The sequence below is a fragment of the Pollicipes pollicipes genome, unplaced genomic scaffold (genome assembly GCF_011947565.3).
Source record: "Pollicipes pollicipes isolate AB1234 unplaced genomic scaffold, Ppol_2.1 Scaffold_3087;HRSCAF=3621_pilon_pilon_pilon, whole genome shotgun sequence".
Taxonomy (NCBI): Eukaryota; Metazoa; Arthropoda; class Thecostraca; order Pollicipedomorpha; family Pollicipedidae; genus Pollicipes; species Pollicipes pollicipes.
Genome location: NW_023596225.1, coordinates 9,495,456 through 9,510,845, shown reverse-complemented (window position 1 = coordinate 9,510,845; position 15,390 = coordinate 9,495,456). Strand labels below are relative to the sequence as shown.

At 56.4% G+C, this 15,390-nt stretch overlaps 1 protein-coding gene across 2 annotated transcripts; it reads right to left on the bottom strand.

Annotated features, from left to right (window-relative positions):
- Positions 1-4,531: 4,531 nt before the first annotated feature.
- LOC119089733 (myosin regulatory light chain 2) lies at positions 4,532-15,097 on the bottom strand. 2 transcript variants are annotated; one of them, XM_037212545.1, is made up of 4 exons: positions 15,058-15,097; positions 11,723-11,765; positions 5,188-5,717; positions 4,532-4,885 (listed from the first exon to the last, which is right to left on the bottom strand). In XM_037212545.1, exons 2-3 carry the CDS (start codon positions 11,741-11,743, stop codon positions 5,199-5,201), a joined length of 540 nt encoding a protein of 179 aa, XP_037068440.1. In that variant the 5' UTR covers positions 11,744-11,765; positions 15,058-15,097; the 3' UTR covers positions 4,532-4,885; positions 5,188-5,198. The 2 variants fall into 2 exon arrangements, with proteins under 2 accessions (XP_037068440.1, XP_037068442.1); XM_037212547.1 differs by lacking the exon at positions 15,058-15,097 and adding an exon at positions 13,931-13,949.
- Positions 15,098-15,390: the final 293 nt, after the last annotated feature.

The following is a 15,390-nucleotide window of genomic DNA, read 5'->3' as shown; positions in this document are numbered from 1 at the left end:
CGGCCTCTGACCCGGCCCCGGCCGCGAGTGTCGGCCTCTGACCCGGCCCCGGCCGTACCTCACCCCGCGCTTCCCGTCGGCAGGTGACTACGCGGCACTGGCGGGCGTGTCGCCGCGGGCCGAGGCCTCCCAGATGCAGGTGGCTGCCATGACTGGGCAGCCGCTGCTGGCGCCGTCGCCGCTGGGCGGCCACCCGCCGGCGCCGCACGGCGCGCTGCCCATGCCGCAGAACGGCATGGTGGCGCCGCACCACTACCCGGGCCAGGTGAGCCGTACGGGACAGGCCAGGGCTGGCGGGCGGGACGCCAGCCGGCCGGCAGACTGCCGGGGATGAGAACGCGGTGCCGTCGCTGGTCGGTCGCTGTTGGCCGTCGTCGTCGGCGGACACGCGGGAGGTGGCCGCCGAGCACGGTCGCAGAACAGCTGGCTGTTCTTTGTGGCGCGGTCGGGCCGACGTCAGCCGGCTTGGCTGCGTGCTTCGCGACTGTGCGGTGCTGATGGTGCGGCTGAAGCGTACTGCCCCCCCCCCCCCCCCCCCCCCCCCCCCCCCCCGGTCCATCCAGCAGCGAGCTTCGGTTGTGCCGGCGGGCGGCGTCGTCAGCGACCGCCGACGGCCCCGCTCTGCCGACAGGTGATCGTCAGGATGATGCCGACGGCGCACGCCTCCATGTACCAGCAGCAGCAGCCGCAGCCGCAGCAGCAGCCTCAGCCGCAGCAGCCGCAGCAGCCACCGCCGCCGCCGGCGCCGGCCGGCTACGAGCCGCAGCAGGGTCCCCCGCCGCCGCCGCCGCCACCGCCTCCCCCGCACCAGGCGCTGGCGTACGGCATGGTGCCGCAGCAGGCGGCACTGGCTCCTGGCGGCGGCGGCGGCGGCGGCGGCCAGGCGGGCCTGTTGTACCAGCTGCCGGCTGGCGGTGGCGGCGGCGGCGGCTACCCGGCCAGCAGCATGTACCTGGTGCCGCCGGCGCAACTGGCCATGATGCAGGGACAGCCGTACTCGTGCGGACCCAGCACGGGCACCTCCTCCTCCATGGCTCTGACCATGGCGCTGGGGCCGCAGCCCTACTACTTCCAGCAGCCGCAGCCGCCCGTCTACGGTCAGTGGGCCAGCTGGCCGTCTCTGCCTCCGACACGGTTTGTGTCTGGGCTGTGTCCGTGTCCGACTCGGGCTCTGCCTCCGCTTATGTCTCAGTCTCTGTTCGGCTTCATGTTGGAGGTTCAATCTGAAGTTTTCTCAGGGGTGTTGTGACAGGGATTTGTGCTCTGCTGTTACGTTTTAATGCACTTTAGGGCACGTCAGTTAGCTTGAGCATAACTTCCCAGGTCTCGCACTGTAAGTTCGTTGCCGCAGTACTAAGACCAAGAATGATGCCCTGTTGCCTGAGGTCGACTTCGCAGTGTCCCCGGCCATGTACCTATGACGCCCTTACGGCCCTATGATGACTTCTGACGGAGTGCCGCTAACCCTCTAAGGTTCCTCCGGTGACTGAAGACTAGCTGGTCTTTTGGCCCTCTGCTCGTCTGCTCTCAAACCTCTTGCCGAGTGCCTCCGGCCGTGCTCAGGTGCTCCTCTGACCCCTGATGGCGTGCTTCTGACCGTCCCCAGGTCCTGGCGGTGGCCACCCGATGCCACTCGTGCCCCACCACAACCCATGACGGTAGCGGCGCGAACGCTAGCGCACGATTGTCGGGACGTACAGTGCAACGGGCCGGCGGCCGGCGCGGCGGCGGCAGCGCCCGCTCCCTGGCCGGGACATTGGGTCAGGGCGTGCCGGCGGCGCGCCACCAGCCGGCCGGCCGGGTCCCCTCAGGGTAAACGGGCGGCGCCGGCGTGGGAGCTGGTGGGCCGGCGGCGCACCACCAGCCGGCCGGCCGGGTCCCCTCAGGGTAAGCGGGCGGCGCCGGCGTGGGAGCTGGCGAGCCGGCGGCGCGCCACCAGCCGGCCGGCCGGGTCCCCTCAGGGTAAGCGGGCGGCGCCGGCGCGGGAGCTGGCGTGCCGGCCGCGCGGTGCGGTGGTGCGGCGCCGGGACTGCCGGCGCCGCGCCCGGCCGCGTGACATACGGGTTGATGTGTTGACGCCGCAGCGCGGCGCGCGAATCGAAGTGAGCACCGTGGGACGGGCAAGACGGCGGCGGGCACGCACGGCTTGACGGCGGTCAGCGCGGAAACGACGCTGGCGGCGCCCTGCGGCGGCGGAGGCCGCCTGGCGCGGACGCCAGCACCATCGGACGGCGGCGGCGGGAGCGAGCAGTGCTCACGCGGCCGCGGGCGGCGCGGTGCGCTCACAAGCGGCGGCTGGAGCTGTTGGTTGGGAAGCCGCGGTCCATGTCGCCGACGTGAGCTTGCGAAGCCATATACTCCACGCAGATCTCCAGACAAAGTGTGTGTTCCATTGGGCTTAGCAAGCAGCGGTTCGTTTACTGGCCGTAAGCCGGGCTTCGCGTGATGGAAAACGTCTGGCGGGCGTCCGCGACGTCTGATCCCGCATGATGACATGTTCGCGGCGAGGCGGGTGGGCCGCGTCTCACCGCGCTCCGGCCGGATCTCTGGCTGGGGCGAGGGCGCGTCTGTGTTCCGGACTCATGGTGCGCGTGTGCTCGGCGTGTCGTGCCCTCGGGCGACTTCGTCGTGGGGTGACGTCGTCGAGTCGGCCCGAATGTAACGCAGGCAGCAGGCCCACCAGCAATTTCAGCGAATGACGTGCTTTTTTCGGGTCATTGGAAGGCAATATGATTTGTTTCTGGTCAACTGATGCGAGAGACGCATAGAAATAAAATATGCATTCAATCGGGGCCTGTTTGGCTGGCAGCACGGCCGAAGAGCGCGCTGGTGGCGTCGGCGCTCGTCGATAGCCCGAGCTCGGAGCGCGTCGCCGCTCGTCGATAGCCCGAGCTCGGAGCGCGTCGCCGCTCGTCGACAGTTCGAGCTCGGAGCGCGACGGCGCTCCGCCGTCAGCGGCGAAAACGGCGCGGCTTACAGCGGCCGCGGGCTCCGGTTTTCGATCCCTTGTTCGGTAAGAGGAGTGGGAGCAGTAGCTCCGGGCAGTTTTTCTGCGATCACTACAAAAAGCGAGCGACGTGAGCGAAAAGAGGAAGTTCTCAGTGCTGTTGATATGATTTTCATGTGCTGCACAACAGTTTGTTCGAGGTCATGTCACGTGGATTTGGTTGCGAGAGAACTGTGCGGCGCTTTTGAGGCAGCGTTTTCCCTCGTTTGCGCAAATAAATGCGCGGGTGGCAAATGTGTGTCAAAATTTCCTTGCAAACGGTAACCATCGTAAGACACCACAACTGAATTTTCAAAGTCAAATTAGTTCAATGTTTTGAGGTTGGCACGCTACCCACGATTTGGTCCGGACCATTTTTACATGATCTGGTTTTCTTCTAATCTGATTCCCAGCACGACAGCACTGTTTCCCAGAAGTATTACTTCTGCTGCAACAAGACCACTTGCCTAGTTTGTGATCTCCATCAAGGCGTTCGCCAGACGACCGACGACGACGAGACGCAATTCCCTCTGACCGGTCGGCCACCTTCGGCCACCAGCGCCGGCCGCCTGCTCCCCAGCCGTCGGAGCGGCCGCGCTCGGCAGCCGCTGCTGACTCGGCTCGCGTTTCGCCTCGGCACGCTATTTCGGTGCGTCGGCGGCGGCGGGCGGGCCAGCGGCCTTCGTGCCGGTCCCACCACCGCCGTGTCGGCGGGGGGGCCGCCACCGGCGCGCCCCGCCCCATCGCCGCCGCCGAAGCAGGCCGAGGCGGTGCTGCGACGGGCGTGGCGCGGTCTGATGCTCGCAAACAGATGGCTGGGCTGACGGTAGAGCGGCGGATACGGGGCTGGAAATTTCGCGAAGATTCGAGGTCTCAGAACTAGGGTTCTGACTCGCCAAGGCTGTTGCTACTGAACTGCTTTCTAAAGGTGTTCTTGCAGTGCGTCTCCAGTAATTTGCCAGCTCTTTCACTTTTGTTGGTGCATCACGATCGGGATCTACCGAAGAATTTATTGGAAGCGGATTACAACAACGCAGTTGTATCAAAAACTGAGGAGCAATGTTTTCCGTGATTCAAATGACTGGTTTTCTGATGCCTTTCGTTATGCATGGAACAGCAACTGATCTGCTGAAACGTATAATAATTATGCAATGACAAAACTATGTCGATTGTTTTGACTTCACTGGATTATGGCAAACATTGCAGAGAATATGGAGTGGGCTCATGCCATCCCCCTCCCTTCGTAAAAGAAGATTAATGCGTGGCTTCAATCAAACAGAAGCCAGCTGACTTGATAGCTATGGTCGCATTCTGATTATGCTCACGCACCAATTGGGAACTTTGCGTGCACCCTAAACTGAAGCTGCTGGTCAGGTTTGGCTTCACCTTCATCTTGCGCCAGTGCGACTCTGAAACTCATCTTGCCCCAGAGATTGTTCACCGGTGACCGCGTCGAGAGATGTGATCTGGCCGTCCAATTCCACACAATCTACCAGCAAGATCTTAGCTGTCCAGCTCGCCGCCGACCCCCTGTCAAACACAAACGAAGCCAGCGTCGCCCCGCGCTGTCAGGTCCTGACCATGTATTGTTCAGCGCACAAACCACACCGAGTTAGTGGCATGTCCAGTGTGCCGTCGGCGGCTGTACGGCTCGTACGGCCAGGGTGAGGGGTCGGGCGGGCAGCGGCGGGGGTCCCGGGAGCATCCGAGCCGAGCCCGCCCCGCTGACCCCGCCCGGCCCGCCCCCGTCCCAGAGCAGCGGACAGCCGGACAGCCAGACAGCCAGACAGCGCGGTGTCGGGCTGTCCGGCGAGAGTCGCAGCGGCGGCGAGCCTGCGTCCGCCGAGAGTCGCGGCCGCGGCGAGCCTGCGTCTGGCGAGAGTCGCGGCGGCGATGGGCCTGCGGACAGACGATGACGGCTGTGATGAGCCCCGCACTCCGGCTGGGAAACTGACGGGGGCACCTCGCAACCGAGAGCTTCACGATCGGGTCATCGAGTCAGACCAGCGTCGAACACTGCGCGCCCAGGGAGCGTGACTGAATCACGCACGGCAGGGAGCAGAGAACATGGGTATCGCTACCTGGTGAATACAGACGGGGAAGGTGATCTGAGGGGGCTATCCTGATGCAGCACGCCCAGGGCGACGCCTGACCCTGTTGCTCATACTGTCATTAGACCGCAGCGAGGAGCGGTGACCCACCTTTCTACAGGTCACTCGGCCGGGGCCGCTTCCTGGTCCTCCGCCGCGCCGCCATCATCGGTCTTGCCCACGATCATCTCGATCAGCGGATCCAGCTCGATGTTGTTCTCATCATCGAAGTCCATCTCGGCTAACGCGTCGTCCACCTCCTTCGGCTTCATCTTGTCTCCAAACACCATCAGCTGGTTGCGGAAGGCTTCGCTTTCGATCTTGCCCTGGCCGTTGTCGAAGGCCTTGAGGGCCTTGATGATTATCTCATCGTCGTCGGTAGGCCCCGACTGCCGCTCAGCGAACATGTTGACAAACATGGTGAAGCTGATGGGACCGGGCGCGTCGTTCAACATGTCATCCAGCTCCTTGTCCGACACAATCTTGCCGACGATATCGAAGGAGTTTCTGATGTCGGTCTTGTTGAGGATACCGTCCTTGTCGTTGTCCATCAGAGCGAAGCCTTCCTTGAACTCGGAGACCTGCACCTGGGAGAAGGATGAGAAGACGCTGCTTCCCGCCTTCTTGCTGGACTTCTTCGACTGAAAGTAAAGGAGACACCTAAAATGGTGCGTATATAGTACAGGTGTCGATTTGGTTTCGACACGGATTTTTCACATACATAATTCAGCTCTCTGTTGCGTTCATCATTAGCTGCCGATCATCTTTGGTCATGATTGTGTTAAACGGGTGCCAGATACCAACCCGTCTCTTAGAAGGTTTAAAGTCTTGAAGGTCTTGGAAATGGTCTAAAAACAACCTGATCAGAATGACCCTCCAGTGTGAACAAGGTCTTCCTGCCTCTTCAACATCCAAATTAGCCGTGCTTTGTTCAGCGCGATCACGACTTCTTCACAAAACGAAGCAAGCCCTGACATATGTAAGCCACTGTCGACCGGCTCCTCTCCGTAACCCTACGAACGGCGAGGCCCAGGGCAGGACAGCCACGCCGTAGTGTAAGCCAACGCGCCTCGCAGTGGCAGGCCAAGGCAAACAGACAGGGCCGGCGGCGCGGCAGGTGACTCAGCCAGAGCGGTCGGTCCGGCCTGTAACGTCGCCGGCGGCCCGTGCTGCTGCGGCTGCTGCCAGCCCCCCCCCCCCCCTCCGCTCTCCTTCAGAGACACCGCATCGCTCGGTACAGACAATCCGTCAAAAAGTGAGCGGCTGGTCGTTGGACTGAAAAGGCCCCAAGCTAAGGCAAGATGGGTGTGAAATGGCATGTTGTATAGCAGGCGTCGTGGCTCGCATATGCTTACCAAAAACTCTGCTCACTTGCTGGTACTTAGTGCTTGACGATTCCAATGTTGGCTGTTTGAATATTTTCTAACTTTATGACAGTTGTATTTCCAGAAATAATATTGTATGTGGGTCACACTGGGTTAGGTCGCCTTGTATTACTCTATATATCAGGGCACAAGAGACCAACTAAGTAATTTCGTTATCGTCAAAAATGATGGCAAACGACAAAAAATGCATTCTTATTTTGGGTCAACGCATACCGCCTTGGATATGTCCACAACCGTGTCCACCTGGATCGCCTATGCGTAACTTCTCACTATCTCAGCATTTAACCATCAGACTGAAGAAATCTGAGCGGCGTCCGATAGCCCTGGTCATCCCTCCCTGCCTCCCAGACGTCCCGTCGACTTTATACGCGACTGTTCGGAGACACGAGACCCAGAGAGGCTTGTGATAACTGTCACTAGCCACGGGTTCGGAATACGAGCTGTTGAATGGCTGATTGGGCAGCGCAAAATGGTCAGCAACAACCCGCGTTCAGCGTTTCAACGTGGCGTACCGTGACCGTCGCCGCTGACCTGCCACAGTCACGAACGGTGAGGTGGACTCTGACTCTGGCGTAGCGTGACCGTCGCCGCTGACCTGCCACAATCACGAATGGTGAGGTGGACTCTGACTCTGGCGTACCGTGACCGTCGCCGCTGACCTGCCACAGTCACGAACGGTGAGGTGGACTCTGACTCTGGCGTAGCGTGACCGTCGCCGCTGACCTGCCACAATCACGAATGGTGAGGTGGACATGACTCTGGCGTAGCGTGACCATCGCCGCTGACCTGCCACAATCACGAATGGTGAGGTGGACTCTGACCTACACAAAGTCGACCCAGCCGATCCGCTACGCCAAAACAATGAAAAAAAGAAGAAAAAGAAACGTTAAACTGCTGCCCCGGAAGTACAGACGGCTGCGAATGCTTGCACCATCACTTTCAATAACCACGGCATATCTCCGCAGCCTGGCCTAGCACGTACTTGATGACTTTCCTAAAGGTATACAATCGATCTCCTGAGTAAAGGCAAAACTTTGTGGGCAGCGTGCAATGACTGAAAAGTTGTTCCAAAATGAGAAAGGTCAGCAGTCGCTGCTTTGCTTCGCTGGTAAACAGTTTTCGCAGTGGTGAGGGTGGAACCCTGTTTGTGCACCCAGAGCTGCTAGTACATGCATTGTCACATCTGCGCCATAAAAATGATTATAGTAAACGTAATACATCGTGCGTATTTGCGGTTATATTGTGCCAACGCATTGCAGTCGCCGATCTAATTCCGCACATTTTACCATGTACCAAGGTTATCGCACATTAATTTTTGTTTGTAAGTTATGTAATTTATAACTAGCGAAAGCGCAGGCTGTAGTCGTATTAATGTCAACTAACGGGAAATTTGATAGCTTAAGCGACCTGGTCAAATCCTGCCTGTCATGATTACGACGGACGTGCTCTCCTGGTACGACGGACGTACTCTTTTTTATTATCTACACGCTTGACGGATATCATTGCAACCACCGAGGACTCTGTATGATATCATGTACAGCCATGAAACAGTCAGCAACAGATAGCACAAACATTGACAACTTGCGCTTCAGTATCGTAGAGGCACTTAAACGTTGATCAGGCGGCGCGCTTCGGCATTTTAAGATTATCACTACTGCTTTACCCCCACCCCCCCCCATCCTACCCTATTCAGTTGGTGTGAGAAACTGGAAAATGTTAAACTTTCGAGTCGCGAAAAGGTGAACAGCTAAGGCCAGACAAAGCTTAAGATTTTGGTCACTATGCCTTGCAGCTACATGATTCGATGATCCTGGTGAAGGAGAAAATGGACAGTCGTGCTGGGACAGTGTGGTCCACTTTGTATTTACTTACACCCACAGGCGCATAAATAAAAAATCCACCCGTTTCGGGGCGTTTTTAAGGATCGATATTAATTTTGCGACAAGGACTGGTAAAGACGTGAAATCAGGTGCACAATGTAGATGATCGGTGCGCCTCGGTGGCGCCAGGATGGCCTTGAAAGCATCGCATCACATAAAAGGATGTGTTATGGAGGATGGCCAATGAATTCGCCGATGCAAGCTATGTGAAAATAATAGCCTAGACGTTAAGTCGTCTGAATGTGCGACATTTCCATGCATCGGGGAAAGACACGTGTCCACCCGCCTCGTGCGATAGGATGATCCTGCCATTCGTCTTGTAAGTGGGAGAACGAGAACTCCTGCCGGCCTCGTCGAGCGGCAGTCTGCCGCCATCACCGTCCTCTGTATCTGTCCGTATGTGTCGATGTCACTCGCATGTCACTGGCGCTGGCTCCTATTTCGCCGCTGGAGCTTACTCAGAGTTATTTTACCGGACGGCGCGCGCTCGGCCGCTGGCTGCGGGCCACGTGGCGGCGGCGGCGGCGGCGGCGGCGGCGGCGCCTGGCCTCAGCCCAGCGACCCCGCATTCCCTCGGGGCGGAGGCGCACACGCCACGCCCGGAGCGGCGCTCTAATATGGGCTCGGCCCGGTCCTCCTCTGTCCAGGGGCTCCGCCTTCCGGGTCGGAGACCTGGCGGGGATGCCAGCGAGAGCAGGCCTGACGCAGGTAGAACTGTACGCGCTGGAGGTGTATGGTAAATCACTTAGCTGGGGATCCCCGGGGAAAGGGGTGGGCGGTCCTAACCTGGCATAATCACACAAAGATCCTATTAGGCCTATAGTGTCCGCTTATCATATTGGATCAGAGGGACCTGGGCTCCCTGATCTCAGAAGGAATCTCCGACAGTTGCTCGTGAGGTTTAGTTGGGGTCTAAATTGGACCCAATAATTTGAAAAGGAAGCCTGCTCATACGACAGCAAGGTTCCTTGTGTGGTGTGGGATGATGGAGCGCAAACGAACGTGAGAATTACCGAATGTAATTATGTAAGTGATGCCAAAAACTATGTTCATGAACCTTCCAGCCACCGTTGGTAACGAATGACGGCAGGTTTGATCAGTGCGTTTCGAGGCCCGCCTTTCTTGAATGATAGGGGGCGCAGACTTGCTAGTGCAAAATTCAGGCGTTCATTTAGAAACAATGCTGTTGATTTCATTTTCTGGCCTTCAGTTTCATCAGGCCGTTTATGTCGTTAAAAATTGTGGGCAAAATATTGAGAGCAGTGCATTTTGTACAAATCGGTCACGACGCGCAGCGCGACATGGCTATTTGGTTGACCTGACGTGACATGACCGTGACCTTTCCCTCGGGTCAGACCACAGTTCTACATGCAAGATCGACTCCGGAAAAGCTTACGTTTGTCCCTTTTTCGTCCATCACTGGCACGCTCTCTATGGACCAGGCAGGTTTGAGACGTGACAGTAAGCTGCAGCCGGCACATTCACCCGCATTGCGAGACTTGTTTTACATCCTCCTCCGCTCTGATCACTAACATATGAAATCGACGCTAAAATAAAGCCGCCCTAAAGCGGTCGGTGGCATGGTGTGTGTACCAGGGTGGAGCGTGAAGAGCCCTCTGCTACATCACACATTGTCATCGAGCGACGTATCACACGCCGTCACACGTTTCCAGTTTCGATTTCCACGGCAATCAGAAGGGTCTAAACATGTGGGGATTTTGCAATATTGCAGAGAAGTAACTCCTGGCCGAACAGCGCACAAACAAATTCCCACAATGATGTACAGCACCAAGTTTTAATACTTGCGCGTGTTGTTTCTGAAGATCATGTGAAGCTGCGATCAGCGATTGCATACAAATGAGGTTCAAAAGGGCGTGGCAGGCGGGCGAGGTCACTCAAGTTGAAATTTTATCATAATGCAATTAAGACTCGCTTTACCACCAGGCTCGGCTAACCACCAGGGTGGTAAAACCACATCAGCGGAGGCTCGGCTAACCACCAGGGTGGTAAAACCACATCGGTAGAGGCTCGACTAACCACCAGGGTAGTAAAACCACATCGGTGGAGGCTCGGTTGACCACCAGGGTGGTAAAACCACATCGGTGGAGCCTCGGCTAACCACCAGGGTGGTAAAACCACATCGGTGGAGCCTCGGCTAACCACAAAACCACATCGGTGGAGCCTCGGCTAACCACCAGGGTGGAAAAACCACATCGGTGGAGCCTCGGCTAACCACCAGGGTGGTAAAACCACATCGGTGGAGCCTCGGCTAACCACCAGGGTGGTAACACCACATCGGCGGAGGCTCGGTTGACCACCAGGGTGGTAAAACCACATCGGTGGAGCCTCGGCTAACCACCAGGGTGGTAAAACCACATCGGTGGAGCCTCGGCTAACCACCAGGGTGGTGAAACCTGCCGACTTCCTGGATAAGGTCGGCGACACAAATTTAGATATTCACGCGAAGCTCGGTACCAAAAATGTTTTTGGACAGCAAATTTTGGTAATGGCCAGGACGAAAAATACAGCACGCCATGGAAAACATAACATGAGGTCTCCACACATGGACATTATGCCTCCATGGTAACACATTTCGCCACACAACAGCAAAAGTTTCCGTAAACACTTTTTACCGTACTCTACGGCACCATGGCATCTTTTCTAGGTTTCATTCCAACCAGGCGACACAAATGTCCTACGATTTTTAGCTGGTCGGCCGACTCGGTGACAGGTCGGCGACAAAGCAGTGTATTTCCGATGGCCCGGCCGGTCGGCCGAATCGCTGTTTTTAACAGCCGACCATCGGTGTCCCGAACTAGACAGTATGAAATACTGGAAAATCTAGATGCGGGGATTCGTCTGGCCGCAAGGGCATATTCCAATCGTTGCGATGCGAGTGATATAAGGTGGGCGGTGATTTCAATGCACTGCAATTTTGCAAGTCAGGCCCCGGCAAGCCCCGAATGTAGAAGAAAACTGTTGTGATTGGGCTATCTTATTGGTATAGGGCAGGTGCGCCTGCTTTCCTAGCAGCAGCACTCATCCTGACATTTGTTGAAGGGTAGTGCATGATTGAACGTTTCGGTTATGTGCATGATATTGAAAATTGCATCGATGAAAGAGACCTTCGGTGGTAGGTTGATTACCGATGACGTTACTGGGCATGGACTTAATGACCATTTTGTCATATGATATGACATTGCGCTACTGGCGACAAGTTTTCCTCCAGAAATTTGGTCGGTGACAAAAAGTACGCTTTTACCACCCCTGCTAACCAGCGTGAGTCGAGGTTGTAGGCGTCTCGACCCATCTCATCATCAGTCGGCTCGGTCGCTGGCACTCCCATCCAAACCGCTCCGTTAGGTATCGCATGCCACTCACCCCTTTCTTCGTCGACGGCATGGCTGCGGCTGTTCAGGAGTACCTGTGGAAATAAACAAGCTCAGTTTAGCCACAGGCATTGTCTGTTCATAGATGCAGCCTGATCGCATCCGCTCCTGCCTACATTTGCAGCGCTCTCCCACCGAAACGATTTGCATGAAACGTCTGGCGGTTTCGCTGGGCAGTGCGTGTTACACACCCGCCTTAATCCCAGTGTTGCGCGTGTTATACCCACGTTTCCAGTTCTCGCGAGGGAGACAAACGCAATTCTGAACGAGTATATTGATGCAGTGTTTTCTGTACAACGCAGCACGATTCATTTGATGTACTGATCTTGAGATGGCTTTGCAAAATGATAGATAGGAAAGTAGTTTCTCAGGAAAAGTTTCTCAGACAAATATTTGGCTCCTCACTCAGTTGGCGGCTAAGACAGATAAAGCCGCCAAAATGACGCTTATCTGATAGGTCACCTGCCTGGAGGCCAAAATAGTCTAGTGTGGGTGCTTACGCTCCTGTCACCGTGGGCCGCTAGTGCAGGTTTTCACAAGCACGTGAAATACGCGCACGGCGCACTGCGTGCGTGGGCATGTGCAGTGTGCGATCGGTTGTAGTCGGCTTGGTCGTCAGTTTATGATGAGGGGTTAACCATTGAGAAAATGACTAACCCCTTTGCCATTTTGCTTTTGCTAAATGGCAAAGGCGTGACCTGAACGTAACCTTAAGCCCAAATTCTGGCATCTCCATTGAAAAGTACGGGAAAGTCGTCTCTTTCTACCAAGCTTTTCTGGATCCATTTATGCATGAGCTCGGCGAAATTAGGTCATCGCCAGAGGCACCTTTTGCTTCTCGTCCAAATCTGAGGCAGATTTGCCAAGAGGCCGTCTGGACTAACTGCTCAGCTGGCAGTGGGATAATACTCGGGCGAGCGGTCCAGCGTTCAGACTTCACCAACGTCATCGCATTTTGTGCTGATTGACATCACACCTCAGAGCGTCTCAGGCAAGCTTTGACTGGGGTGGAGATGTCCTTGTGGCGCGTGAAGTAGTGCTGGTTTCGGACCCTTTGGTGTAGCGGCGGGATAAGCGGATACCTGGCTCGCTAAATGGGCGAGAATACTTCGAAACGTGCCCGGTAGCTCAGCAACCATTGATCGGAGCGACGTGAAATCGGCGCGTATGTCCGTACCGATCCGGTTCTATTGCGCAGAAGCGTTTCGTCTTCATCACCCCCCCCCCCCCCCCCAGTCAGCTTGACTCTGTTTGGTTCTTAGATGCGCTGGCAGTTTTGCCTGCGTTATGCTACTTTTGGACGCCTTACTGATGCAAATCACCTTGACCCAAGCGATGATAACTTGCCATGGTATCGCGTTGCAGCCCGCCACAGGTGGCCATCACCAATCATGCCGATGGTCGCTTCCCACAGCTTTTTGTTTGCATAAATCTCTGTGATGGGCAAGACGGTGTTTAACATGATCTGAACACGCCGATTTATTTCAGAGCACTGGAGATGACCTCAATAAAGAAATATCAGGGAGAGTCTACGCTGCCCATATCGGCAGCCTCTGCGTCAGATGTTTGCGAAGGAAAATATGCATGGAAAATACCTCGCCTTTGACGGCCGCGTCGCTGAGCTGTAAGCCTACAATCAAAATGCGAAAGAACTGAACGCACAATACATTACCGTCAATTTGTAGCTGTCGGATGGGAGGAAATGCGAAGTAAAGGCAGCCAAAGGCCGGCAGCGGTGACTCACATAATCGCATATTGGCATAAAATTCCTCCGCCCAATCGTAAGGAACGCAAAACCACTGAAGATCATGCAACAGTTCACTAAAACACGCTTTCTCGCCATTAAGCTAGTGCCTAGTCAAGGCAACAAGCATAGCATGCACAGGATCGATGACATCGCATACATTGAAGATGTAACCGTGCACGCATTATTGCCCGCTCGTACCGCGGACACGCGTGTGACATGGACATTCTAAAACTCATTGTTTGATTCCGATGGTGCGTTATGCCTGCCGCGCAGAAACAGACGCAGTAGGTATCGTGATTGACATGTGCTGCTAAGAAGCATAATTTAGCACGAGGAAAGCGATTTTATGTAGACACGCACCGACTGTGCCTGAGACTGTCTGACATCATGACCAAGACCACTTCCCCCCGGACGGTGTCGGCCATGCGCACGTGAGTACTGTGCTGGACTGACCTTAGAGGAATCTATTCTGGGTTCGGCTGGCGGCCTGTGGAGGCAGTTGTTACTATCACTTCCAAGAGCTCGCCAACTTTCTGAGTTTACCACTTTTCTAAATGAAGGAGACGGGCTTAATTACGTGAGCAATTGCAATGTAAATGATTATTACAAGTAATCGACGGTTATTATGATAAAAAAATGCAATTTCGATTACGGCAACATGAGGTCTAAAGTGTAACGAGTACAGCGCACAGGCGTTGTTAGAAGATTTTTTTGGTTTACCGGCACGTAACGGGGATATATCATCTTACGTAGAGTTCAATTTACTCCTTAATGCAATTGGCTCTCAAAGCAAAACAAAGCGAAAACAGTCGCAGTTAGTTGCATTTACATTTGAGTAGGCTAATCCACGAATCGATCCCGCATGCTTGACTGAGCTCCGCCTCCGCCATGCCCGAATTTTGAAAGGAGTCACTTTCGCTCTGCCTCACTTAAGACTTGGTTAATTTCGGGGTCGATCATGCCTTCACCCTGCCTCTTAGCCCGGGTAACAAATATAAATTCATTTTTAGTTGCTGCAGCTGGCCCCACCCCTGGTCTCTCGGTAGCGACGGCCAGCGGCGTGACTTCGACACACCGTGACTATTTCGGGGCAGAGCTTGGGGTGAAAGGACTGCCCGAGACTCTTGCCAGGGTCGCTGCTACGGACTCTTGGCTTAAATGCTGGAGGATAAGACGTCTTCTAGAAATGATCGGTGCAAATTTCCCCTGGATGCTTTGTGAATAAAAAAGAGCAGGAGCTTGCTGTTTACCGGAAGGAAACGCGACTTACCCGTAGTATAACTATACTGAAAAACTCGTGCGTGTCCATGCACCTGCTACGTGCTCTGCTCACCCTGCTACGTTCTGCTACGTCTGGATATACAGCTAGGGTCACGGTGCGATGGCCATCGACGTGCCGACTTCTGTGCTATTTACTACGTGGCGCAGCCATCTCTCTGAGTGCCAGTCATCTACCCACGTCTACCTACGGCCTGGTCATCTACCCACGTCTGTCTACGGCCCGGTCCACATGCGGCTATGCACCACACGCCGGCCCGCCGGCCCGTGCCGGCTCTCCGGGCACCGAGGGGCGGCCTTACGGGGCGGCGGCGGCAGGTCTGCGCTGCGATCTCGGGCGGCGCGCTGCCACGACTGGCCGCACTTCCGGCGCGGCGCTCTCATTAGTGGCGCGCGGTGCTGTCGCGCGCGGCGCCGCCGGCTGGCCGCCGGCCAGCAACAGATGAACCTTGACGCCGACTGATGGAGCCGATGCGGAGATGGTCGCGGCGCGCGGTGACCCGGGGTCGCCGGCCGCGACGGGCCGTAGCGGGGCTGATGGAGCCGGTGCGGAGATGGTCGCGGCGCGCCGTGACCCGGGGCCGCCGGCCGCGACGGGCCGTAGCGGGGCTGATGGAGCCGGTGCGGAGATGGTC